This window comes from Helianthus annuus, chromosome 8 (assembly GCF_002127325.2).
Source record: "Helianthus annuus cultivar XRQ/B chromosome 8, HanXRQr2.0-SUNRISE, whole genome shotgun sequence".
In the NCBI taxonomy this organism is placed as follows: Eukaryota; Viridiplantae; Streptophyta; class Magnoliopsida; order Asterales; family Asteraceae; genus Helianthus; species Helianthus annuus.
This window is the reverse complement of record NC_035440.2, coordinates 36,010,766-36,036,321: the sequence shown is the minus strand read 5'-3', so window position 1 is coordinate 36,036,321 and position 25,556 is coordinate 36,010,766. Positions and strand designations below refer to the sequence as shown.

General features: G+C 36.5%; 2 protein-coding genes across 4 annotated transcripts; both read right to left on the bottom strand.

Annotated features, from left to right (window-relative positions):
* Positions 1 to 3,084: 3,084 nt before the first annotated feature.
* Positions 3,085 to 3,609, bottom strand: LOC110869872 (vegetative cell wall protein gp1-like). The gene has a single exon (XM_022119076.1). The coding sequence runs from the start codon at positions 3,607 to 3,609 to the stop codon at positions 3,085 to 3,087; it is 525 nt and encodes a 174-aa protein (XP_021974768.1).
* Positions 3,610 to 4,246: 637 nt separating this feature from the next.
* On the bottom strand, positions 4,247 to 7,334 carry LOC110872642. Of its 3 annotated transcripts, XM_035976636.1 has the most exons (3): positions 5,740 to 7,334; positions 4,979 to 5,045; positions 4,248 to 4,569 (listed from the first exon to the last, which is right to left on the bottom strand). In XM_035976636.1, exons 1-2 carry the CDS (start codon positions 6,649 to 6,651, stop codon positions 5,028 to 5,030), a joined length of 930 nt encoding a protein of 309 aa, XP_035832529.1. In that variant the 5' UTR covers positions 6,652 to 7,334; the 3' UTR covers positions 4,248 to 4,569; positions 4,979 to 5,027. The 3 variants fall into 3 exon arrangements, with proteins under 3 accessions (XP_021977177.1, XP_035832529.1, XP_021977178.1); XM_022121485.2 differs by having other exon boundaries at positions 4,247 to 5,045; positions 5,740 to 7,329; XM_022121486.2 differs by lacking the exons at positions 4,248 to 4,569; positions 4,979 to 5,045 and having other exon boundaries at positions 5,615 to 6,598; positions 6,973 to 7,330.
* Between the last annotated feature and the right edge of the window lie 18,222 nt (positions 7,335 to 25,556).

The following is a 25,556-nucleotide window of genomic DNA, read 5'->3' as shown; positions in this document are numbered from 1 at the left end:
CCACATGTTACAAACGAACTTACTATTACGCATTTACTATCTGTGAACTCGCTCAACTAGTTGTTGATCCTCTGTTACATGCCTTGCAGGTTGTTAGATACATGGAGCTTGCACAGGGAGGAGCTGGTCGTTGTGGACTTGGATCATGATTGTCTTGATAAACACTTATGACATTTGATACTTTATTATGATGGGTTTTATTTAGACGCTTCCGCTAAACAGTGATATCTTACTTATGTTTTGAATCACCTTTCATATGGATTTGGTTTGGTTTAATGGCAGTTACTTTTACTATATATATTGTTCTATATGATTGGTGGCTTGATCCTGGTCAGTCACGCTCTCAAGCGGTGATACTCCGCAGGTGGATTTTGGGGGTGTGACAATTTTGGGGGAAGATAATTTGGGGAAATGAAGTTATGGGGGAAGATATATCTCCTAACCATTTATGGGGTAAAAGAATTTAAAATAATTAATTTAATTAATAATATGTTATATTAAATTCAGATGGACTATTTTGCCCCTGCTGAAAAAGACAAAATAATTAGATTTTAATAGCTAAATAACAGGTGATTTTATTTTTGGACTAAAATGGCAATAAAAGTGAAACTACAGGGACCCAGATTTAAAAAGTTTGAGATTTGGACTAAAATGGCAAAAGTGACCAAACCTCAGGGACCAAAATGGCAGTTTACTATTATCATTATTATATATATATATATATGTATATTTATTTTTATATTTTTTTCACATATTAATATTATACAAAATTTTCAACTATGGTTAACTGGCTTTTTCAAAAACGACGCTCCCTCTTGTCGTACTTCCACGTGATGTTTTCCCCCACTTCCCGAATTTGATTTCCCGCATCCACCAGTTCCTCGCAGTAGCGGCGTAATTTAGCAACGTTTTCCAAGCTCATAGGTGGGAAAGGTGCAGGTTCAGTATCAAACTGGGGAAAGTAAACACTTGGATTGTTCATAAAATTTTGAAAATGCCAGTCGCTCGTCCACCATTCTTCTAATTGCCCTGTAAAAGGTTGAGGGTTGACAAGAGGGTCTGGAATACCAGGTTCCAAATTAGTTGGAAGTTCTGATTGGGTGAGGAAATTGAAAAGGGTTTCGTCAGCAGGTCCGATGAGTTCACAGTTTGCAAGTTTTTTATCCAATTCTTCCCAAGGTGGCAACTCTTGGGCTTGACCAGAGCTCTCCCCTACTTCCTTTTTTTTTCCCTTTGGATCCTCCGTCTTTTTCACCTTTTGGGTAGCGGGCTTCTTCATTCGTCCTCGCTTCTAGTCCAGAAGTCTTCTTCTCTTTTTAGGTTTGGGTTTCTCCTGAGGCTGGGCCTGAAACACTAGTGGCTCCTCGGTATCTGCCTGATAGCCAGACTGGGTTCCTGTTGTATCCATATCAGTCGTATGGATTGTAAAGTTTCAGAGTGCCTCCGACAGTTCATTCATGCTGTTAGTTACACATAAGGAAACACACAAAATTTCAAGTTAAAATTTTATTTCTTAAATTAAATTTTCACAAAATCACAGAAGGGCAATTTAAAAAATTAAGTATTTTTCAAATACTTAATTGGCTTAAATCAGTGGCTATGATACCACCTTTTTCTGTCACGGCCCCGACCCAGTTTCCCGGTTCGGAAGCCGTGGGACTGAAAACCCGTGGTATTGGTGTTTAAATTGGCAGCGGAAAGTTTTAACAGGATCGTTTAAACTAAAAACACCCATTTATTTTATTTTGGGACAAACCCCGTAATTTACAACAAAGGAATTTCACTAGAAAATTCTCTGATTACAAAAGCATGTTTATTTATTTACTGAGCCAACTTATCCAAGCCGGAGTGCTACGTGGCACTTTTCCCTGGTTCACAGTAAATAACCTGAAACATGTTTAAAAAGATTTTATCAGCGGAGAAATATTGGCGAGTCATTCAATTGGTGTAAACCGACACATTGTTATAAATCACAGTATTAAGAGTTTTTACATTTGCTCCTATCTATTAATTATCTGGTCCAGTTGTCACTCGACCGGATCTATGACTGTGGACATATCACTAATTAGGTTCGCCCACCTAAAAGTGATAAATCAGTAGTAGTATGCACAATACCCCCACTTACTGCCAGTAATTAAAGATTTGCAAAGACTTAATCCCTGTAATTATAACTAGAAAACATTTAGGGCTTTACAAAGTAGTTTTGTAAAAACAGAATGACCCACTTTGCAAGTTTCACTGGACAGAGTCCGCCTATTGATTAAGCCTAGTAACCTAGTTAAATAATGCAAACGAAGCTAGGTTAGTAACTTAATACAACGTTTATGATAACTTCACGAAATCAAAACCCTCACGACGAATGACAAAGTATAGCCCTACTTCAGGCAGCACTTAAACATCCATCGGATCGGTTTCAATCGATCGGACATTATATCGTAGCAGTGATCTAGTTATTACCCTTTGATCGTAGCAGCGTCTCGACACTTAAACACACGATTTTAAGCTAAATTTGATGTTTTTAAAAGAGATTTTCGAACACAGAAGAAAGGCCAGGCAACGTACAATTTATAGCTGAAATCTGGGTCTCTCGCGGCCCACGTAGACCTGAAGGACATCCTTCGCGACCCATGAAGGCCACCCTAGCTACGGCTAAGGTTGCCGTGTCAACCCCTAGACCTGCCACGTGTGCGACAGGTGGCCCTAAAGCTTATCCGGTGATCTGCATAGCTGTCGCAACCCGCGTAGATCCCCCTTGGATCGTTCGCGGCCCGCGACCAACTTAGAAAATTTTGATTTTCTTGATTTTTCATGAAAATTAGGATTTTAGGGGTTCGGGTTTTCACTTACAGAGTGTTTTTAGGACATTTTTGTGTAGATCCTTACAGGAGTGGTCTTTGTTGGGCCAACATTTGATGTACCGGTGGTGGTATTGGAACGTTTATAGGTCTTGCATTCACTGGTTGCTGGTTAACCGGATCAGGTGGATGACCGTGTTGTTGATACGCAGATGTATCCTGATTCCCTCTTCCTGCAAATCCAAACCCCGTGCTATACCTCTCAAAATAACCCATATTCACCACCTGTCTACTGCCTTGATTCCCCCACATAACTCTCAAATTCCTCAAATCCATCACCATATTCCCCTGAATCATCCCTTTGATCAAACATCAAAGTCTTAAATGAGAAAGGTTGTGGTTGAGATGATTGGTAATGTGGGTGTTGATTTGGTATGAGAGATGTGGTTGATGAGTTAATGGGTAGACTCTGGTTCAGTGGAATATGGTTCTCATCATGAACTATCCTCACATATGGCAAGGAGTATTGAGTGGTAGCCGGTTGGGTGAAGGGTGGTTGTTGGGAAGATGATGATTTGTTTGGCACTGGTGGCATGTTGTCTATATTGGGAAATGGTGGTGGTGGAATGGGTGGAATTTGAGTAGTGGATTGGATGGATTGAGGTACTGGTTCAGATGGGCTAACTGTGTTCGATGAAGGTTGAGTAGGAGTTGGTGAGAATTGGGATTGTGGAAGCGGGTTTGCAACTGGCTTATCCGGATTTCCTAAGTTCTTCGTTGATTTAAGTGTCCGTATTGGTGAATGCAGTACCATGTTCTCTGAATGAATTACTCGGGTCTTCTGAACTGTTCTCTCAATTTCCGGATAAAATACTAATGGCGAAGACTTTCCGGACTTTCTGGTATGATGCATACGTACGAATTCACCTGCACAAAAACAGACAAGAAACTACACGTAATTCTAAACAAAACGAAATAAACTCTATTTTTTAATTTTTAACTATTTTTTCTAAAAAAACTTAAAACAAAACACTTTGCCCACGACTCCCCGGCAACGGCGCCATTTTGATGACTGTCGTTAGTGTCATGCAAAACCTAAATAACTATGTACATAGTGTAAATAGGGTATCGAACAAGAGGAGTATGGTGGAAAGCGTTGTTGATTAAGTATAAAGGAACTAATTACAAAAATGTAAAATCGGTTGTTTGATTTAACGAAAAACTAATTAAAACAAAATTGTAACAATAGGAGAAAACAATGGTTCCTCCGGATTTCAGATTCAAAATAGACTTCAATTATGTGTTTGATTGATACAATCAAATAGACATGATTGCATAACTCAATTGATCGATGTGATTATCTAAAGATTACTTACTTCGATTGCAAAACAACGGAAGGTTATCATATAAATAATTAATTAAAATTACCAACCCTAAGCCTTATCGAATATTTTCTAATTACTAGAATTCGCGGGAGTTGAATGAATAAGAACTAAGGTCAAACAAATTCAATCGTTTACAATTCAATCAATCAAATCAAATGATAAAAAGCATCGAATGCTTAGATTACCAAGTTCAAACACAATAAAAAACACATAAAATTGTCTACTTACAAGAATCCTCCACCCAGAGGAAACCACTAGAAAATTAGAGGCTCATCTCGGTGATTTGATCTTCAAAAGCTTGAACGGATGATTGCATCTTCGATATGGTTGATATGAAAAGAATTATGATGATGATAAGTGAAGATTGCCCAAAAGTGTGCTATATGTGCCTTCCAAATCATGCAAGAGATACATAATAAATTAGGGTTTGGAAAAAACTCTTTTAATCTTTGAAAAGTCAACAATGCGCGTCCCAGCCAACCCCGCCGTAGCCTACGGTCCGCTGTCCGTAGGTTACGGGACATCTTTTCTGTTAAAACCTTATAACTCCTACTGTAGCCTACCGATCCAAACCGTAGGTTACGGAATATTGTTCCAGGATCTTTTTAGCTTGCATGGGCTGGCCGTAAGTTACGTTTTATCAGCCGTAACCTACGTCGAGCATTGCACATTCCATCTCCTTCATAACATTGACTTTCATTAAATGACCAAAACAGTCCCTGGACTTTATTCTTTCACGTTTCTTGCACTTCCAAGTTATTTTTCAAATCGAAACAACTCCCGATCAACGTGATGTACCTTGATTATCATCCTCTGGTGTTCCGCTTCATCTCCAAGCACTCTAACTTCACCGATTTAAGCGAACCTGCAAAACCACAATTTCTCATAGTTATCACATTCAAAGTACATAATCGCCTAAAACGCAATAACAACACACAATATAAACACATTAGCACTCGGGTTTCACCCTCTCCATCGCCTACTCTATTCCATACCGTAGGATTTATTGAAAGGAGATAATAGAGCCCCTTGGTTGAAGTGACACACATATGGCGCAGCGGTGGCGCAATAGAACCCTAAGGGTTCCATTCCATACTATGCATCGTTAATGTTATTACCACCTATTTTGTCTTGGTGCATGTGTCCCTCTCAACACGTTTTGACAACCACGAGGTTGTCCAAATCATAGCCAAAACCACATCACAATCAAAGAAAAGTTTTCTCACCGGTCTCTTATTATAGGTTCATGAACCTTAAACCTTAAACCTTAAAACTTGCAAAAGTTGGAACCAACCAGGAGTGACTATGACCCAAAGAGTTTGTGCAAATACTATAATTTTATACCCCATATTAACATCGTATTTTACGGTCTTCCCCAATCAATTTGGATTTTGAAATGTGACTAAAAGGTTAACCATAGATCCCTAATCAACATTTAATCAAGAATCATGCATATTTATATTCCTTATATTAACTTGTGCACAAGTCAAGAACATTTTGACACCAAAAAACAACAAATTAATCTAACTTGAGGAGATTGGGGAGATGAAAAACTTTACATTTCTCCATTGTAACTTCAACAACAAGCACCAAGATAACGCAATCACAAGCGCAAAAACCCGCCCTTCGAGCAATCCAACCAGAACAATCAAAAACAGAACCAAACAATCAGAATTCCGCTGTACATTGGTTCCCGATTTCCCATCATCACACTCCGTTTCACTCGACAAAATGGATGATGAAGATCGTCGTCCTGTTTCTTCTTCCTTGAACTCGCAACATATTTCCTGCTTTGAATCAATGGAAGGCTTGCGAATGCGAAGTTTCTTGGGTACGAGTTTCTTGATCCTTGATTTCATCATAGCTCTTCGAGAACTCTTACCCCGGGTTTCAATCAAAACCTCACTTGTAACTTCATCTAATTCTTTCTGCCTTAATTCGACTTGTTCTTCAATCTCCAACACTTGACTGCAAACTGGTCTCCCCAAAAACCGCTTACTCCTCGATTCCAGGAACAACAGCAAAGAAGCAAACAGAGTGATCGCGATAGTAAACGTCTTGGTTCCAAAGACCAATACCATCATAAACAAAACCTTCAACACAACCACCAATACCGGATTCAATTTCCTCATTCCAACGCTTAATTCTGCTTCAGTTTTACTATATTTGTCACTCGCAGCGACAGATGGTCTATAATCCAAATCACTTGATGATGAACTGCTCAACGAACCAGAGGACAAATAATTCGGTGAATCAATCCCCTTCTGTTTCTTATCAGATGACTTTCCAAACGTGCCGCGATGCCTAACGTAAAGATCAATAAGAGAAGTAGGAAAACCGGTTTCGACAACCATAGAACGACGACGTTTCGGTAACTGAAAATGGTCAGCAACAAATTTAGAAAACCTATTACGTCTCGTCTTAGACCATGTGTAGTGGAAGGGGAAAATAATGCCCCCAAGTGTGGGCATTTTACGCCACGTGGCGGTCCAGTCAGCAAAGGGGCATTATTGGGCGTTTTAGAAAAATGGGTGTAGTGGGGATGGGGCATTATTGGGCATTATTGGGGCATTAAATAAAAAAAAGAAAAAAAAAAGAAAAAATCTTATTGGATAGGACAAGGGGGATGAAATCTGATTGGACAAAGGCAAAGGGTGTTGGGCGTGGTTTATAAAACGCTAAAGGGGCATTTTTTGATTTTTTGCTTAAAAAAACGCCCCATGTAATGGTACATGGGCGTTTTCAAGCGTTTTTTTTGAATTTTTTTTAAAAAAAACGCCCCATTACACAGGGTCTTAGTCTTCCAACTAAACGGCATGTTGAATTCACAACTTACAGTTTGCTAAATAAATTAAAATCACTGAATATTAGGCGGGTGATCGTCTCGGAACCTATCGAAACGATGACGAAAACTCACTCACCGTGATATATGATATATAAGCATCTAAGATCACGGGGAAAACGTGAAGAATCAGAAATGATAATTTATGAAATGCTTTGGCATATTGGATGGCAAGCATATAAATAAACTATAGAAGCATAATTAAAGTAAATTTTGGAAGCAGTAACTGTGGAAAAAGAGGAAAGAAGAATAGAGAAAGCGTGTGGTGGTTGAAGAGGAAGGAGAAGAGAGAGTGCGCGTGATCCGACAACACTCATCGATGGGTGGATATTCTTTTCTCCGTAGCTTCCCACTTCATTGAGAACTAAAAAACAAATAATAATAAATTTAGCATGACAAACATGTCAATTTTGTGAGTTAGGTATTAACGTGGAATGGTATTGTAGCTCAATGGCATTTTATTGGTGGAATAAGGCTTATGACTAGTAGGTTATAGGTTTAAATATTATAAGGGTTTTTTTTTTTCTAAATTTATTGTGTTTTTCCTAAAATGATGTATAAGTATTATTGCTTAATGGATATGAATATGATCGGATAGTTTTATTAATAACACGATGATACTATAATGATACTATAGTGACACTCATTCAAATTTAGTAATCCAAATTTACCATTATTGAAAAAGGTATTAATGTGGAAGCTTCTTATCACGTATTTTAATGTTTGCTTTTCTCCACCTATAAATTTTTTTATGGTACATTTATTATTGTTTTTATTGTACCTTTAATTTTATTTTTATTTTTATTCTTATTCTTATTATTCAATATTCAATGTATACAAACTAAAGGTGTGGGAATGGTGGTTTTCAACAATTGGATGAAATTGGCGGTGATGGTCATCTATTAGCTCATAAAGGCGGCAAAGAGAATAGTGTCAGGCAGCTGCCTGGCATTCTTATATTGGTCTAATAAATTTACGATTTTATCCCGCTTTAAATTTACGTTTTTGCCATGAGTTTAAAATTATGATTTTACCCTCCACTTAAAAATAAATTTACGCTTTTATTCCCAGTTAAAAATATAAATTTTGCCCAGGGTTCAAATTTACCATTTGCTCCGTTTAAATTTACAGTTTTACATTAGTTTTTTCCCCTTAAAATTACAATTTTGCCATCAGTTCAAAATTATATTTTTACCGCCACATAAAAATAAATTTACGCTTTTCCTCCCAGCTAAAAATTCCAAATTTGCCATCGGTTCAAATTTACGATTTTGCCCCGTTTAAATTTACAGTTTTGCCATAAGGTTTTTTTTCTCACAGCCAAGTTACGATTTTGCCCTCAACTTAAATTTACATTTTCTCCATCGTTTTTGTTTGTTTTCCTGGTTAAATTACAATTTTACCCCCAGTGAAAATTACAGTCATGCCGGCAGTTGCTTGCGACTCCCTCATTGGTCCATTTAATTTACGATTTTACCACTGAATGAAAAATATTATTTCGCACTCAGTTTAAAATATAAAAGTTTTTTTTTAATTGTGTCAAGAAGCTGCCTAACACTCGCTCATTAGTCCTGAAAAATTACAGTTTTGCCCTGAGCAAAAAATTACAGTCTTATTATCGTTTTAGTTTTTTTCCTAGCAAAATTATCGTAGTGTTTTTTTAATTGATTGAGAATTATTCGGCCATCGCCCCGCAATGCGGGCAGGGCAACTACTAGTTATATTATATTATACATATTAAGTTAAACTTTTAATGATTTATTTTTAGTTAATAATTTTTTTATCATTTTATTGATTTTTAATAATAAATGATAATTGATCAAATTTAAGTATTTCAACTTTTACTATCTATTATTATATTTTATTTTTGGTAATAACGTGCATTCGTTAACTTTCTTAAAAATCTAAATCCAGAACATTTATTTTTTATCATTCTAGGTTATCTGGTCGCACGTTGTGACGGTACATTACGTCGGGCATTAGATCGGTATTGATTCGGTTAGTTATAATACCGATACGATACATGCACTCCGTATAGAAGTCAACACGTGATTTATATTGACCGGAAACGATAAAATCGAACAATGGCACTGACACCGATGTTCGAACGGTATCGATCGGTTCAGATTGTCACGATACTGTTTCCGATATTCATTTATCGTTGCAAACAGAGTTGTATAAATGATTTGTTTTATACCGATAACCATAAAAATAAATACAAGTACCGTTTCTGATGCTATTCCGTACAATACAATACGGTAGCAATACAGTGTCAGTTTGTCGAAAGAAAACAATAAAAAATAGTATTACCGAAGCCAATGGTGTTCGTTCAGTTCACTAGTGTAGCGACACTGTATCCGTTATAAAATAGAAAACTATAAAAGTGAATACATTTCGTGCTGATGTTGTCCGGTACGGTAAGGTAGCGATACGATGTTTGTTTATCAATAGCAAAAACAAAAATCTTAAGTACACATACCAACACATATGTTGTTCAGTCGGTTTCGGTTCGGTTTGATACGTTAGTAGCACCCGCCGCGAAGCACAGGGGAATCTCACTTATACGGTGTAAGTTTATCAAAAGCAAAAACAATAAAAACAAATACCGAAAACGATACATCAGTCGATTTCAGTTAGGTTTGGTATTATAGTGGTACAATATTCGTTTTCAATATGATTTATATCGCAATGTTGTAAAAAATAAATATAGAACACAAACAAACTAACTGATATCAGCTAAACAACATCATATTCGTTTTTATTGTTTTTTTTATAGATGTAAGGTTTTCTCTTTCTATTCTTATAGTGAATGATGGTACCGTAACAATTCGAACGGATAACAAAGAATTCCCGCCCCGAAGCGCGGAGGGAAACTCACTATATATATGAATCTAAAGTTGACATGAATAGTAATATTTGGTTTTTTAAATCATATTTAATTCTTTTTCTTTCTAATAATATTCTAATTTTTTATAACAATAGTTATATCATAGGATTTTTTTATTTCTTTTACCATTCTATTATGTATGATATACATTTTTAACCCGTTTAACTTTTTACTAATTTGTCTTTTATTCAATGACTTGCTTTTGTTGGCTAAAAAAACTTAATGCGTAGTTGTGTTTGATTTTTATAAATTTTATTGAGAATGAGTTGTGTTAGAAATAAAGTCATTTTTAGTATCGAAGGGTTGATCAAGTGTCAGTGTCATAACAGTACCGTGATGAACAAAACAAATACCGACAAGGTCAATACCGGTATTAGTATGTACTTTAAAATATATGTCTTTGACCTAAGTAGTTTTTATTTAATTTGATATTTCTTCGATAACTCGCGTTCATTATTTTTTTTATAAAGCGAAATACAGGACTGTGTTTAATATATATTTTTCACCGTTCTTAGTACAAACTTTTTTGAAAAAAGAGTTTTATTTAAGATAGTACCGTGATGAACTACAGGTATTCATTTTTAATTAAAAAGGCGTACGGACATATCATGACTTTAAACCGAGTGTAGGTCCTATAACAATACCGAATCGTTACCACCCCGAATCCCCTGCGTAACGAATCGAACCAATACGGACGACTTTCTGCGGCATCGCGCGGTCAAATCCCGCTAGTTATTATTATTATTATTATTATTATTATTATTATTATTATTATTATTATTATTATTATTATTATTATTATTATTATTATTATTATTATTATTATTATATGCGTATAACTAATATATAGGGAGATGTTGAATATAAAATCATATACATGGTATTAGAGAATAAGGTACTGTATGATATGCTAGATGAAGAGGCGAAACGAAATAGTCTATTGGGGGGAAGGAAAAAGATGTGTTTATTTGCTCAAGGTAATGGAATTACCCATTACATAATATATTTAGTTTCATACTCCTTCTTTTCATTTCATTTCCTCTCTCGCCCTCAATCATCAACACCGCCTACCACCACCACCACCACCCGCCCCGCCAACCACTGCCACCCTCCGCCATCGACCATGATGTCACCACCGACCACCACCATCACCACGGGCCGCCGCCGCCGCCCACCGCTATCGACCACCTATGCAACAGCCGACCACTACCACCATAGACCCCCGCCACCACCATCAACCATCGCCATGCACCATCGACGCTGCCACCCATCGACGCCATTTCTACCACCACCCACCATCATTGCTGCCATTGGCCAATACCACCGCCGTCACCACCCTTCACAATGTACCACTGGCACCCCCCGCCGACCACCGTCGACCATTGCCACCACCATTGACCAACGCCACCGCCACCCACTCCCACCACCCAATGCCGATTTTATTCCTTCGTCTTTTCCTCCAGCCTACCAAACAACAAAAGGTAATGATTTATTCCACTCATTCCTTTATCCAATCCATTACCTCATATATTTTATTCTCTCATCCATTTCATTACCCCATATCAAACAAACCTTAAGTAATGGTCACATAATCATCTTTTATCATAATTAAGACAAAAGATACATGTGTTATGGGTTGTTAGCGTTTCACTACATAAAATACTTCAAATATGTTACCAAGTCAGTAGGTAATCAAGGTTATTATGGTTTAAAAACCAAAATATGCAACATAAGGGCATTTTAGTCATTATATGACATATTTTAAAAACTTGCATAAAAACTTATGTTATGAACAAGTTCATTTTATCAAAATACTTTAATTAGGGTATAACATCAGTAGATTTTGAAACTTGTATGATGATTATGATTTAAAACCAAACTATGCACCATAAAGGGCATTTTACTCATGATAATAACATAATTTATGAACTTGTATTAAAACTCAGGTTATGAACAGGTTTATTATACCAAAATATGTTAATTATAATAACAAATTAGTAGCTTATTAGTTTTACGAGTTCATCATTGATTAAAACCAAGTTTTGCACAAAAAGGGCATTTTGGTCATAATTAGTCCATATTATATGAACTTGTGTAAAAACTCATAATCTGATTATGATCAAGTAGTATAACCACATAGGGTTATTCTACACTACAATGTGATCATAATGCAACTTAAATTTAGTAGTTAAAGTTGCTAAATCGGGTCAGAATTGAAAGTTAAATCAGTAGTCAAACTGCTTGATTTTCAGTTGCGAACCGACATGTAAACTGGAAATGATGGGGTGAACATGCTCATACATGTTCTAATATTAATTACCAATTGATTTAGTGTTAAAAACATGAGTTATAACATTAACTAGTTCATTTTATAAAGTTTCCGAAAATCTGCCCTTTGACTTTTTATCTAATTTAACTTTGACCCGTGATATGACCAACCTAACATGATTTCCAGGAGGTGCTCTTTTGAGGGATTAACACCTACCTAATTACGTTCACGTAGCCATATTCGATTCGAACAATGGCTGGACCATAATGGTCTAAACCGAAAGTCAAAGCAAAAGTCAATTTGCTTGACTTTCGGCTTATAAAATCCTATAAAAACGAAAAGAACTGGAAAGGAACACTTACAAGTGATCCTTAGAACGTTTGGAACTCAGAGGGATGCTCCTATATGATCATGAACTTCCAGAGAGCAAGTAGAGAAGAAATGAAGAAATGGTGCAAGGAATGAGTTCAACATTCAAGGGTACTTATTGTTGGAAATGATTCATAGGATCATTCCAGGTGTTTAGAGTTGTTATAAGATCTTCCCAAGTGTCTATAAACGTGTTAGAATCTTCAAGGAGGTTGCATGGTGCGAGTAAGGTGGCAGAATTGTAGAGTTCCTTGGCCTCTAAACAAAATTGCCACTGGCAGTCACTTGTGTACCGTATGTCCCTCTGGCTTATGGTCTGTAAACCTTGTAGGCGCACATGGTTTTCAACATCCTTACGGACTGTAAGCTAATAAGCTTTGCGGTCCGTATCCACTACTCAGGAATCAAAAATAAAAGTTGCCTGCGGTCCGTAAGCACTAAGGCTTACGGTCTGTAAAGGGTTACTCACAGGCAATATTTTGGCATGTTGACACCTTTAGTCCCTCCACATTCAAAGTTTCAAAAATTGTCAAAATTAGTCCTTCTCGTCCAATTTAATAGACAAAATTGAGAGTATGGAGACGTGTCATTGTATAACTCGACACGAATTTACGAGGTGTTACATTTTACCATTAGTTATATAGTTCGGTTTTAATTTTTGGATCTGTATATATAGTGATGAAACCAAACTTTTATGAACGGGGGTCGCAAATGTGATTTTTACTTTAGAAAAGTATGTCTACTTATTTTTTTTCTAACATATGTACTACAACCAATATAACAATTTTATGTTGCTAATGGTATATCGATAAGCCATACATTTTAACCACCTAATATGTGTTTTATTTTTTTCATAGTGAAAGTTTATTATAAAAGAAGTAGATCTTTAAATTAAATTAAATACTAGAATTAAGCACCTTGAGTTGCGGCAGGGAGCAAAAGCATGTCAAATAGCACCAATCCCAAATAACCGTTAGCGACCACCAACGCTGAAATTGTGCCATGTTAAAGCGAAGAAATAGACCGAAACGTAGAACATTTAAAAAAAAATAACTAAGTCGATCTAGACTCATGCGTTACGATGAACCTGTTAAATGAGAAAATAGACATAAAAACATTGACAACACACGGACGTTGCACCGTGTTAACTCTGGAAATTATGAACGACAAGTAAAAACGTTGAATCACACACGCACGTTGCACTGTGTTAGCTTGCAAAATTTAGTACAAAAGGTAAAACGAAAATTTGGGAATGATGAAAATTATAGCGGACCAAAGTTGAAAGTAAAAAAGTTGTGAAGTTAACTTACAAAAGATAAAAAAATTGGGTTAAAAGTAAAAAAGAAATCATTTTTGTGAGATTAAAATTGTAAGAAACCGAAAGATTGAACATATAAAAAAATAAAAAAAGTCAATCAATGACTTACGCGTTGCGAAGAACCTATGAACTGAAAAACAATAGACGTAAAATCTTGAACTACATATGGACGTTGTGCCGTATTACCTCGCAAAATTATGAACGAAACGTAAAAACGGTGAATCACACACACACATGTTGATTCGTGGCAACTCACAAAATTTAGTACGAAACGTAAAACGAAAATCTACGAAAAAATGAAAAGTTTAAGGGATCAAAGTTAAATAAAGAAAAAAAGTTGAGGTTAAATTATAAGGGAAGCAAAGTTTTGACTTTCAAGTAATAAAAATCAATTTTATGAAGTTTAAATTGCAAGAAACTCAAAGATTTGTGTTAAAAAGTAAAATTTCAATTTTTTTTTTAAAACCACCCAAAACATAAGGTACAACACCTTATACATACAAAACTTGCTAATTTATAATATATAAATTATATCTATTAATTAATTAAATAGAAACAATAATGAAACAAACCAATTTATATATATATTCTAAAACCTAAATAGAAACAATAATGAAACAAACGAATTTTTATATATACTAAAACCTAAATCAAAGAAATAAATAAATTAAAAGTTGAAACTTCTATGAATGGATGTTGCATAATGTATCGTAGTTAAATAAGGGTTCCACTGTTCCCATATATCTATAATCTTATTTATACATCATTGCATGTATATGACTTTTATAACATTATACGGGTCGTATAGAATGTTATCACACAAAATTCATGGCCGAGGAATGTTTTGTTTGTTTTACATGTATACGAGCCGTATAATATTATACGAGACGTATACAATTGTATACGACTAATATAATGTTATATAGCCTGATATTTTTATTTTAGGTATTTTTTATCAGATTTTGGGTTTTTTAACATCTGTATACGGGCCCATATATGATTAAACATTTTTTTATTTTGTAAAACCGCAAAACCGTATAATAAGTTTTGTAATTGTATAGATACATTGAATTATGTTATGATAGCATTTGCCCTATTATTTAGATATATCGGATTATGTTACGAGTTTGTAATTAAAAGTACTACTAGTGTTGAATAGTTTTAGACTTTACTATGTGAAACGTCTACGTTACGATAGTATTTGCCGTATTATTTAGATATATCGGATTATGTTATTGTGCATAGGATAAACAATACGATAACAATTATCAAACAAACAAAATAAAATGTAAACATAAGATTAATATTTATGTTTTACATCTAAAACAACAAAAGATAAATATTTTCAATGTTTCAAATGTAAAACAACAAAACCAAAATAGAATAAGCAGCTACGTCGATGGTGGTGGTGCAGCGGTGTAAGTGTAGCTTTTGCTGGGTAACTGTACTTTATTAGCTCTGGTCAACAAAGTCAATGGCCCAAGTCAAAGATCCATGTGATATGATGACCTAGTCCGAATTTATTAGTTAAAATCGGACTAGTTGTCCGAGTTTGTGGTCATGTGCCTGTCCGAATTGGTAAGTAACAAATTAGAATTTTTTTTGTTTAGTTGTTTGTCTAAATTTGATGATTATATTCTGATGGGATTTTGTCATGATTTATTATGTAAGCGTCTGAATTTGTTTAGTTAATAAATTCGGACTAGGTGTTTGTTAGGACTTAGTCTCCGAGTTTGTTGAGTTGTTGCCCTAGCCTATATATATGTGTGTATAGGTTAGATTAGAAAAGAAGAAGCTTGGTGCAACTCTCACAAACCCCAACCATTCTTCATTAGTGTGTGCACATTCTAGAGAGAGAGAGAGACTATGTTTGTAGATGATGTATAGTCTTTCGGTTTGTAAATTTGTGATGATTGTTCAATATTAAAGAGATTCATCTTCTACATATTTCTATCTTGTTTGTTTACGTTGTTTTCACGTCTTGAATCGTGGGCTGTGGATGTTGTTCGTCATTGATCCAGGGGTCCTGGGGATTTTCAAGTGGTATCAGAGCAGGATCTTAATTGAGAGGCTCTTACCGATGTGAGTTTCGGGTAGAAGATAAGCTTTTTGTTTGGTTTTTCTTTGATCTAGTGGGTTTTCTACTTTCTAGGGTTTCTTACCTTTTTTTATGATTTTCATGGATTCCTCATCTATTTATTGATTTCTCTTGATGGATATAGATTAGGTTTCTATTTTTGTGTGATTGTTCTTGATTTGAATGTATAGATTAGGGTTCAGAGAGTGTTAGATCTACAAATTCTCTGTTGTTTTCTGAAAAAGTGTAAGGGTTTGTTCATTATTCCTTGTCCGAATTTGTAAGGATTTGTTCATTCCTCCTTTTCCGAATTTATTGTTTCATTGTGTTTCAGGGTTTGTTTTGAATCCGAATTTGTTGGTTTTTACTTGTAAAGTCCGAATTTATGGGTTATATTCGAAATTTTCGAGTTATATTCGGTTTCTAGATTCTCGATGTACGGATTTGGTCCGTACTAGAGTTTTTGGACAATTTGGGAGTTTTTTCAGGCATTCGAAGAAATAGGAAGGTGAAGTGACTTGGACTTTGACAGTTTACAAAGAAATAGGGGGAGTAAAAAAATCATATTTTCTTCGTAAATCTAAAGCTTGTGCGTGAAAAGGCTCGTGTGTGATGGAGTTTTATCAAGTGTGTTTGTGTTTTTAATCAAGTATTGACGTGATAAAGTTGATTTCTCGGTTGGCGACTAGTTAAAGATTCAACCTTATTAGTTGTTGTTTAGAGTATAGAAGATTAGTTTCTTGGTCCCTCTTCCAAGACGGTTGCTAGTCTGTTCTCGAAATAATGTGGTGCTTCTTGATAAGGGGAAGATCAGAGATGAAAGCCATCGGAGATTAAGTGGATTCATGAAGATAGGAGATTGATTCATGAAGATTCGTGACGAGATGAGATCATACATGAAGGGTTGAAGACTTTTGATCAAGATGGTGGATGTACTTATACAAAGTTTAGTTTATTATTAACTTATCGAACTGAACTTCATGTTTTAGTGAAGTTTGAAGTGTTCAAGGTTGGGCATTGGAAGTCCAATGTTTCTTTCTACTGCCGGTTAGGTTTGAAGATTAAGGTTTCGAGCGATATCTTACATTCCGTTGTAGGTTGGTTCACGTTAAATTGATTCGGGAGTAGTTTGAGGGGGAGGATCTACATTGTTTGGTGTTGGATTCTTCAGGTTTCACAAAGCGTACATTTAAGTGATCGTCAGCAAGTCTTTAATTAGAAGGGTTGAAGATCGTTGTGCTCTGCCGGAAGGATCAAGTCTCAGCCAAAGTCGAAAGCAGGCATGATATCATCAGTTAAAGGGGAGTCTGTAAGTGCAGCTCTTACTGGGTAACTTTGCTTTATTAGTTCTGGTCAACAAAGTCAATGGCCCAAGTCAAAGATCCAAGTGAGATGATGACCTAGTCCGAATTTATTAGTTAAAATCGGACTAGTGTCCGAGTTTGTGGTCATGTGCCTGTCCGAATTTGTAAGTGAAAAATTCGGATTTTTTTTGTTTAGTTGTTTGTCCGAATTTGATGATTATATTCGGATGGGATTTTGTCAGGATTTATTATGTAAGTGTCTGAATTTGTTTAGTTAACAAATTCGGACTAGGTGTTTGTCAGGACTTAGTGTCCGAGTTTGTTGAGTTGTTGGCTTAGCCTATATATATGCGTGTATAAGTTAGATTAGAAAAGAAGAAGCTTGGTGCAACTCTCACAAACCCCAACCATCATCCATCAGTGTGTGCACATTCTAGATAGAGAGAGAGAGAGAGAGAGAGACTATGTGTTAGTGAGAGAAAGCTAGGTTTAGATCTTAGTGATCTAAACCAACTTGTAGATGATGTATACTCTTTCGGTTTGTAAATATGTGATGATTGTTTCAATATTAAAGAGATTCATCTTCTACATCTTTCTATGTTGTTTGTTTATGTTGTTTACACGTCTTAAATTGAGGGTTGTGGATGTTGTTCGTCATCGATCCAGGGGTCCAGGGGACTTTCAAGCGCCAGCTCTTGGAGGTAGGGGCACGCCAGAATGCATAGCAATAATCGCCTCCACCATCGATTGTACGTCGCTCGGTATACGGGATACGTCCACTTGTATAACAGCGACATTCGACTCGACCTGAGCTAGTCTCTCCTCCACCCCTGGTGGAGGCATCACATGTGGTCTCCCACTCCGTCGCTCCTATGGGCGATCACTCTGTACATCCTCCACACCTATCTGATATCTGTCGACCGTAGCATGACATGCCCCCTCTCCCCTACCGCCCTCGCCCACTCACCCTCACCCTCTCCCCGTCACCCTCACCATCACCCTCGCCTCCCTCGCCTCTTTGGCCCGCCTCTATTGGTAGTGGCTGCCTTGGGTACCACTCTGTACGACCCTCATCAAGCGACCAATACACCCGAACCTCATCCGGTAACACCTCGTGAGCAATCTTCATCGAGACTGTTGTGGCCCTACCTGCCGGATCAACCACGTGTGTCATAGTCATTTCCTGAGCCACATTCGGGGACAAGAGGCACGACCAGTGCTTCACCAGGCAGGTGACGAAGCCGCCGCAGCTAATGTGGCTAGAGGTACACTTAAACGCGTACTTGGCAAAATATGTGGCCAACTTGTATGCCAAGTTGCCCCCCCCCCCCCCGCGCGTGCCGGTAAGTAAGTCATGCAAGAAGAATAGGTCATTTTGGGTGACCTACTCCATACTATCTTGCCAACCCGCAATCGTAACGACAATACAACGATGTAGGTATCGACGCAACTGGTCGTTATTGCGTGACACCCGCGCCTTTGGGGATCACGAATGCGGCGTCGAAACTCCCCGGTCCCAATGGTGCGCTACAAGGGCCACAACACGTCAGAGGATGTGGTGGTCGGCGCATACGATCGTATACACTTTGAATATTCAAGGTATATACGATCGTATACAATTGAATATCAGTTTTTTTCAAATTCATTCAAATAATCAATGTTCATTACGCTAATCTACGCTACACGATACGCTAGTCTAGCAAGTTATGTAATCTGAAATTCTAATATACGAATGATGCTTAGAGACGTACCGTAATAGAAGAACGAGAAGAAAACGTCAGGAACGCCAAAAAATGATCCAAGAGAAAACCGAGAGAATTTTAGTGAAAATTGAGGTCGTATGGTGGATATGTGGTCGTATATCATATTATACGACCATCTTGACTTGTATACGGGCCGTATAACGTCGTATACAATATTTTTTTATTTTTTATTCATTCGTATACACAATATACGAGCATTGTTTTTATCTTGTATACGGGCCGTATAATGTTATACAACCCATATATAATTGTTTTTTTTGCTTTTCAATACGATTATACACTAACGTATGGTTGGGTCACCTCCATTCAATTCAATTATCAAAGATCAAAACACTGAGACTTGCAAGAATTCATAAACATTGGGATACAGTATGTGAATTAAACGTTTTTTACATGAATATGAACGAATAAAAGTTACAATGTCAAATTCGTAGCCACCCTAAATCCACGTAGTCTATCGTTTTATATTCATCGATCATTTATTTATTCGTAGTATACGTTCCCCGTACATGTTTTCCCAACTCGCTATTTTTGTATTATTTGTTGCTTGTTGCCAGTGAGCAAGGTGATAGTCTAGGCATTGGATAATCCCCTTGTGAATAAAATGGTTCTTGTTAACATGAATGATCGAAACAGTTTGATGAGGGATACTCGTTTCGGATGTTGTAAACATGGGACAAAATGTAGAACAACCGTCGTCGCTTAGTAAGTGACAGATGACATTCCATCGGCTAGCTGATAGCCCCGTGAATGGCATTAACAGCCACTTATCACCCGGTGCCTGCTTTATACCATGCCAATCTAAAGAGTTTCGAACTAACCGAAACTCAACATCATTTATCGTATTCCATAATTGATATTGGTTGCACTCACCGAGAAGCTCCGCCCATATTGACGGCCACTCCAGCTTATGACGCAACAAACCGATGGCAATTGCTCAAAAACCACAATTCCCATCGCCTATGACACCCTGTATATGACTTAGGTATGGGTAGAAACAAGGTGGAATGAACCTTTTGTAATGTTTGAAGAGGTTATGTTGTATTGCAGGCAATAAAGGTAATGCAGTTACGTCTTGTATTGGTTTTGAAACTTTTCATTTCCCTTTCCTTTGTCTCGCCCCCTTCGCAAGCTTGTCTATGAACATGGGTGCCCGTGGACGAAAATTGTCCAACTCGACAAACGAGCTATGACTCGCAAGTGCGTGGTATGAATCTTGTGTTGTAATGACCCCAGAATCACCATGAGCGTCTTGTGTTGCAATGAAACTGTGTCTAGAAGGTTCCACAAATGAATCAACCAACTTTTGTTGTTGAGCCTTTAGAGTTGGACGGCAAGGTGGGTTTTTTACACAAGTGGTTGTTTTACATTTGTGTTTTGGGGTTCCACAAGTGGTTGTTCCTTGTCGACGTCAATATCCTCCTCCTGGCTATCTCTGTTCGAAGATTTCATATCTCGCTTTCACGAAAAGGGGTCTATCGACTCTAGTGGAATCCTTTCACCTAAATCAAATTAAAGTAACATACAACAGAAGGCGTGAAAATCATGGTGTAAAGAAATTCAGTAAGATAAGACGTGATTGGTCAAAGGATATGTTACGTTTCTATTTCTACGGTACCAACTAACATGCGCATGGCAACCCATAGCTTGTAAACAAACGACAGTCGCATGTACCATTAGCATCTTGGAACTTGTTTATGAATTTGATTTCCTTAACTAACAGATCCAGACATGCATGTGTGTCCTGCTTTCGTAGGATATCGAAGATTAGTTTGTCATGGTCACCCATTGTACGGGTCCTGCTTTGTTCAATGCTATGTCGTATCTTTGTTACCTGGCTTTGCAGGATCTCGTCGATAAGCGGTCAACTTTATCCAGCGTGTTGTTTGATTTGTCGAGTTATTTCTTCAAAAGCGCATGTTGACTCTCAACCCTGTTGGTTGTACGCTGAGCAAAGTTCAGATAGTGATCGGTCCAGTAAGAAATAAATCATGATCCATATGGTTCTAGCTAGTTAGAAAACAAATCGTAACAAACTAAACATCGGGGTAGCTTCACAGTCTCTATTCAAAGCGATTCTTCTTCTTGTCGTCCTTGAGTTCGAGCTTCTAACATCATTTTTCAATATATAGACTAAAGTAGAAACCACTTCATTTCAAATAGATTACAAAATATTGATAAGAAATGTTAGAAGGTTAAAGGTGCGTAAAAATGGTTTGGAATGGATTTTAAATACTCTGAAAATGTTTTTGTTTTTTAAATAAAAATTAGTCTGGAAGGGGAGACCTGTGAACAACTTCACGCCAAACCTTAACAACTGTGGACTACTTGAGTACGCATGACAACAACACCACATCAGCTTATGCTTGAGTCTGTTGTGACCATGCCTCCCATTCTTTATAGAACTCTAAACATCCCTATGTGCACACTGTTTTTTTTTTTTTTAATATTTTCCTTTAGTTGCCATGTGTTTAGTAAAACTAAGAAATAATTCAATTTAAAACTAAGAATGCTTATATTTAATTTTCTAGACTTAGAAATAATTCAAGAACAGATCTACACAATCATTTCTAGTTGTTACCATGGTTCCTTTATTGAGCAAAACAGGTATGTACCATAATACTTTAAATATAAATTACATTAGTTAAATGTAGATATAGTCACAGATATGTCCATTATAACATCTTATAAACAATAACCATGGGCATAAAGTATGACTTTTTGATTCAGTTAATTGACTTCGTGCTTTTGTGATTTGTGGTTTTGCTAGAGAACATAAATATGAAATTGTGAAACGTTTGAAAGCGAGAAAATTAAAATATTTCACATTTTCATTTACGCCTTTACTTGAGAAAATTAAAATATTTCACATGTTAAATTTACGTAAATAATGTATCCCTAGCACAATTCCAAAAAAAAAAAAAAATTAATTACGGTCTTGTAAAGGTTATTGACGCCCGTGATTTTAGTGACTAGTTTTCCATTTGGTTAGACATTGGGGTTGATTGTTAGGGTACGTCATCTCGGATGTCGTGGAGTGCCCAACCGAGGATGTCGAAGCTCTTGTTAGAATTGATACCAAACAATTGAAGTCTCGAAGATCAAACACAAAGAATCAAAGGGTTTCTGTATTGAATGAATGTTGATTCGTAACCCTTGTTCAACATACGGTCTTTGGTATTATAACTATTAAACGCGTCATTATGTGAAACAACCGATACATACACTATACTATATTGACATATCTGACCCTTGTACTTACATGACAATAGATAAAAACATACTAATACATATTTACATAAACGATCCAATAAGTCTTGCGTGTGAGTTGTGAGTGATTATATCAAAAAATCACCCCCTTAATCACCATAAACTTGTAGTAGGTCTTTGACGCCAAGTGGTTCCCTAATTGTGATGAAGTTGATTCTTGGTAGAGCCTTTGTTAAGATATCAACCTTTTGTAGTTCTCCACCGATGTGGTCCAGAATTATTTCTCATTTTCAATGCATCCACGTATAAAATGATAGCAAATATCAATGTGCTCAGGGTCGCAGCTTAGGCTTAGTCCGAGGGGGCGCCCGACCCCCCGAACTTTTCGGCGCGTAATGTTATGAATAGTACTTTCGTATAGAAAATTTTTAGGTATATACGTTTCCGCCCCCTGGTTTCGGAAAAATTGGGGGGGGGGGGGGGGGCAAGCTTCGCCAATGATTGTGCTTACTTCTTCCATGAAACACGAGGTTCTTTATTAAGGCTATTGTGGATCTGTTGTCAACCATCAAGGTTACTTTTTCTTCCTTTCATCTAACTAAAGCATTGACTAGTCTCTTTAACCATAATGCTTGACATGTTGTTGTAGTTGCGGCCGTAAATTCAGATTCACAAGATGATAATGCTATAGTAGGTTGCTTTTATGTGCACCAACTAATTGGAGAGTTCACAAAACAAAACAAAACAAAACAAAATACTATCCCTATGATCACTGTCGTAATAGTCATACAAAAACCTAATTATACTAAGTAGATAGCGTAAGTAGGGTATCGTATTCACAGGAAATTTGTGGTCAGTGTAGAAGATTTTAACTAAAAGCTAAATTATCTAAGTTGGGGGGTTTGATTAATACACAAAAACTAATTAAGAAAGTTGTGATCAAAATGAAAAAAAGTAACCTCCACCCGGAATCTCGATTGCTCGTTTTAACATAAAAACACATTTAGAGAGTCATAACACCACATAGACATGACCTTGAAATTAATGATTTGATTAATTATTAGGGATAGTTTTTTAAGACTCACCATACAACTTAATAACCCGTTTAATTATACCAATTACCCATCAATTTACCAACCCGCTAGCAATGCAAGTAAATAGCCAATACGCATGACAAATGACAAACAATTCAAATATAATAAACGTTTCACAAAAATCAACATAAGTGGTTAAGATATACCAATTAATAAGAATTAGAAAAACAAAGTCTCGTGCAAAATAAAGTAATCATTCATCCGGGCGGAAGTCACAAACGTTTAGCCGCGCATGATTGTCATCGTATCTTGATTCTTCCCCTACGTCTACAACCTTGAATTATGTATAACATGTGATCCCAAAAATTCTGCCGTCACGAGTGGCTCTTTTGCGATCCCAAAGATCCCCTTATATGATTTCTGCCCTCCTAGATTGTTATCTCTATCTCTTTCTAAATTGCTGTCATAAAATCTTTGGAGTTAGAACTCATGCGTGGGCCGTAGATCCAAATGATGGGTTGCCCGGTGTATCTTTTAATTCAGCAAATTGCAAGTAAGCTTCACAATTTGTTGTGGGCTTCATGAAATTTCCAGCCCATACCCTTTAAAATTCAGCCTACCTAGAAGCAAATTTCCTGCATGTATTTCACGATCAAATTAATTTGACTTCTAAATTAACTATATTCATAACACACATTTAATTGCATTTACAAATTTCTCATGTGAACCTACGTCAATTCTTATTATGTCATTTGATTGGTTTCTAGATAACCATTTACTTTGTATCTCAATTCATTACGTAACACCACATTTAATTTATTCTTTTACCTCTGTTGATCCAACTTCATTCCATTTTAGCAGAAGTTATTCACAAGCCAACAAATATAAAAACCGCTTAAAGTAATATATTTTCTAGTAATATTGATGCACTTTTATTATAATTATTATAAACTAGAGTGAACCTAAAATGCACCAATCACCCTATTGTGCATTTTCCTTCCTCTGTGTTAATTCCATAGCTACTATCAGTAAAACTAAGTAATTTGCATCCTCTATTGCTTTTATAGGTTATACCATAGTCTTTAGTTCCTATGGTATAAAGAATGACTTGCTTAATTGCTTTTAGGTGATGCTCATTTAGTTCTTGCATGAAATGACTAAGTAATCGTACGGAATAACTTAAATTTGGTCTTGTGTGAAGAAGATATCTGAAACATCCAAATAAACTTCTCATGGAGGGATCAACTAGCTCTCCACCTTCTACTTTTGTTAGTGTAAGTCATGGATCAAGTGGTATCTTTGTATCATTGCTCTCAAGCATTTGAGAATCCCTAAGAGTTTTGTTCACATAACCAGTTTTCTTGATTGAGATATCAACCCCGGATCGGGTGACCTTTATACCCAAATAGAAGGCTAGTAATCCTAAGTCAATCATTTCAAACTTTTTTTCCACCTGTGATTTGAATTTGTCAATTTCTTTCTCTGGTGTTCTAGTGACAATCAAATCCTCAACATAAACTCCAACTATAAGATTAGAGTTAGAAATTGTCTTGGTAAAAACTGCTTGTTCTAATGAACACTTTTAAAATCCAAGTGACTTCAATGTGTTATCTAGCTTTACATTCCATGCATATACAAAGCTTTTGAGAGTTTGTAGACCTTTCCTTTATCTTGTGGCTTCACAAAACCTTCAGGTTAAGAAAGGTACGCTTCTTCCTTTAGTTCTCCATGTAGGAATGTTGTTCTACATCTAAATGGTGTACTTCCCATTTGTTATAAACAGCTAGGGCTAAAATTAGAAGAACAGTTTCTATTTGTGCTACCGGGGCATAAACTTCTTCAAAGTCTACTCCGTGTTGTTGTACATAGCCTTTTTCTACTAAACAGGCCTTTTGCTTTATTATATTTCCACTTACATCTCTTTCTGTCTTAAATACCCATTTCAAACCTATAGCTTTATGATCCCTGGGATCATGCAGTCAAACTCCATGTCTTGTTTCGATTGATTGAATCCAGATCGACTTTCATGGATTGAATCCATTTGTCATCGATTGCTGCTTCCTTATAAGTTCTAGGTTCTTCCACAACTGACAATAGTTCATTCTCATCTAGCTCTCTTTCTGGTGCTCGGTCATAAATGTTTTCTAAACTTTGATACCGTAAAGGTTTATGATCGTATTGTCTTGAAGAACTTAAGGAGGTTGATGTATAAGTAGTATATGTTTCAGAATTTGGTTCGTAGGTGTACGGTTGTGGAGTGAATGGTGAGTCTAGCAAGTTGACGGTTGAGTGAGGAGCTTCTT

Excerpts from the sequence above, each read along its gene's own strand:
- LOC110869872 (XM_022119076.1), bottom strand. The coding sequence starts at position 3,609 with ATGGTACTGCATTCACCAATACGGACACTTAAATCAACGAAGAACTTA.
- LOC110872642 (XM_035976636.1), bottom strand. The coding sequence starts at position 6,651 with ATGCCCACACTTGGGGGCATTATTTTCCCCTTCCACTACACATGGTCT.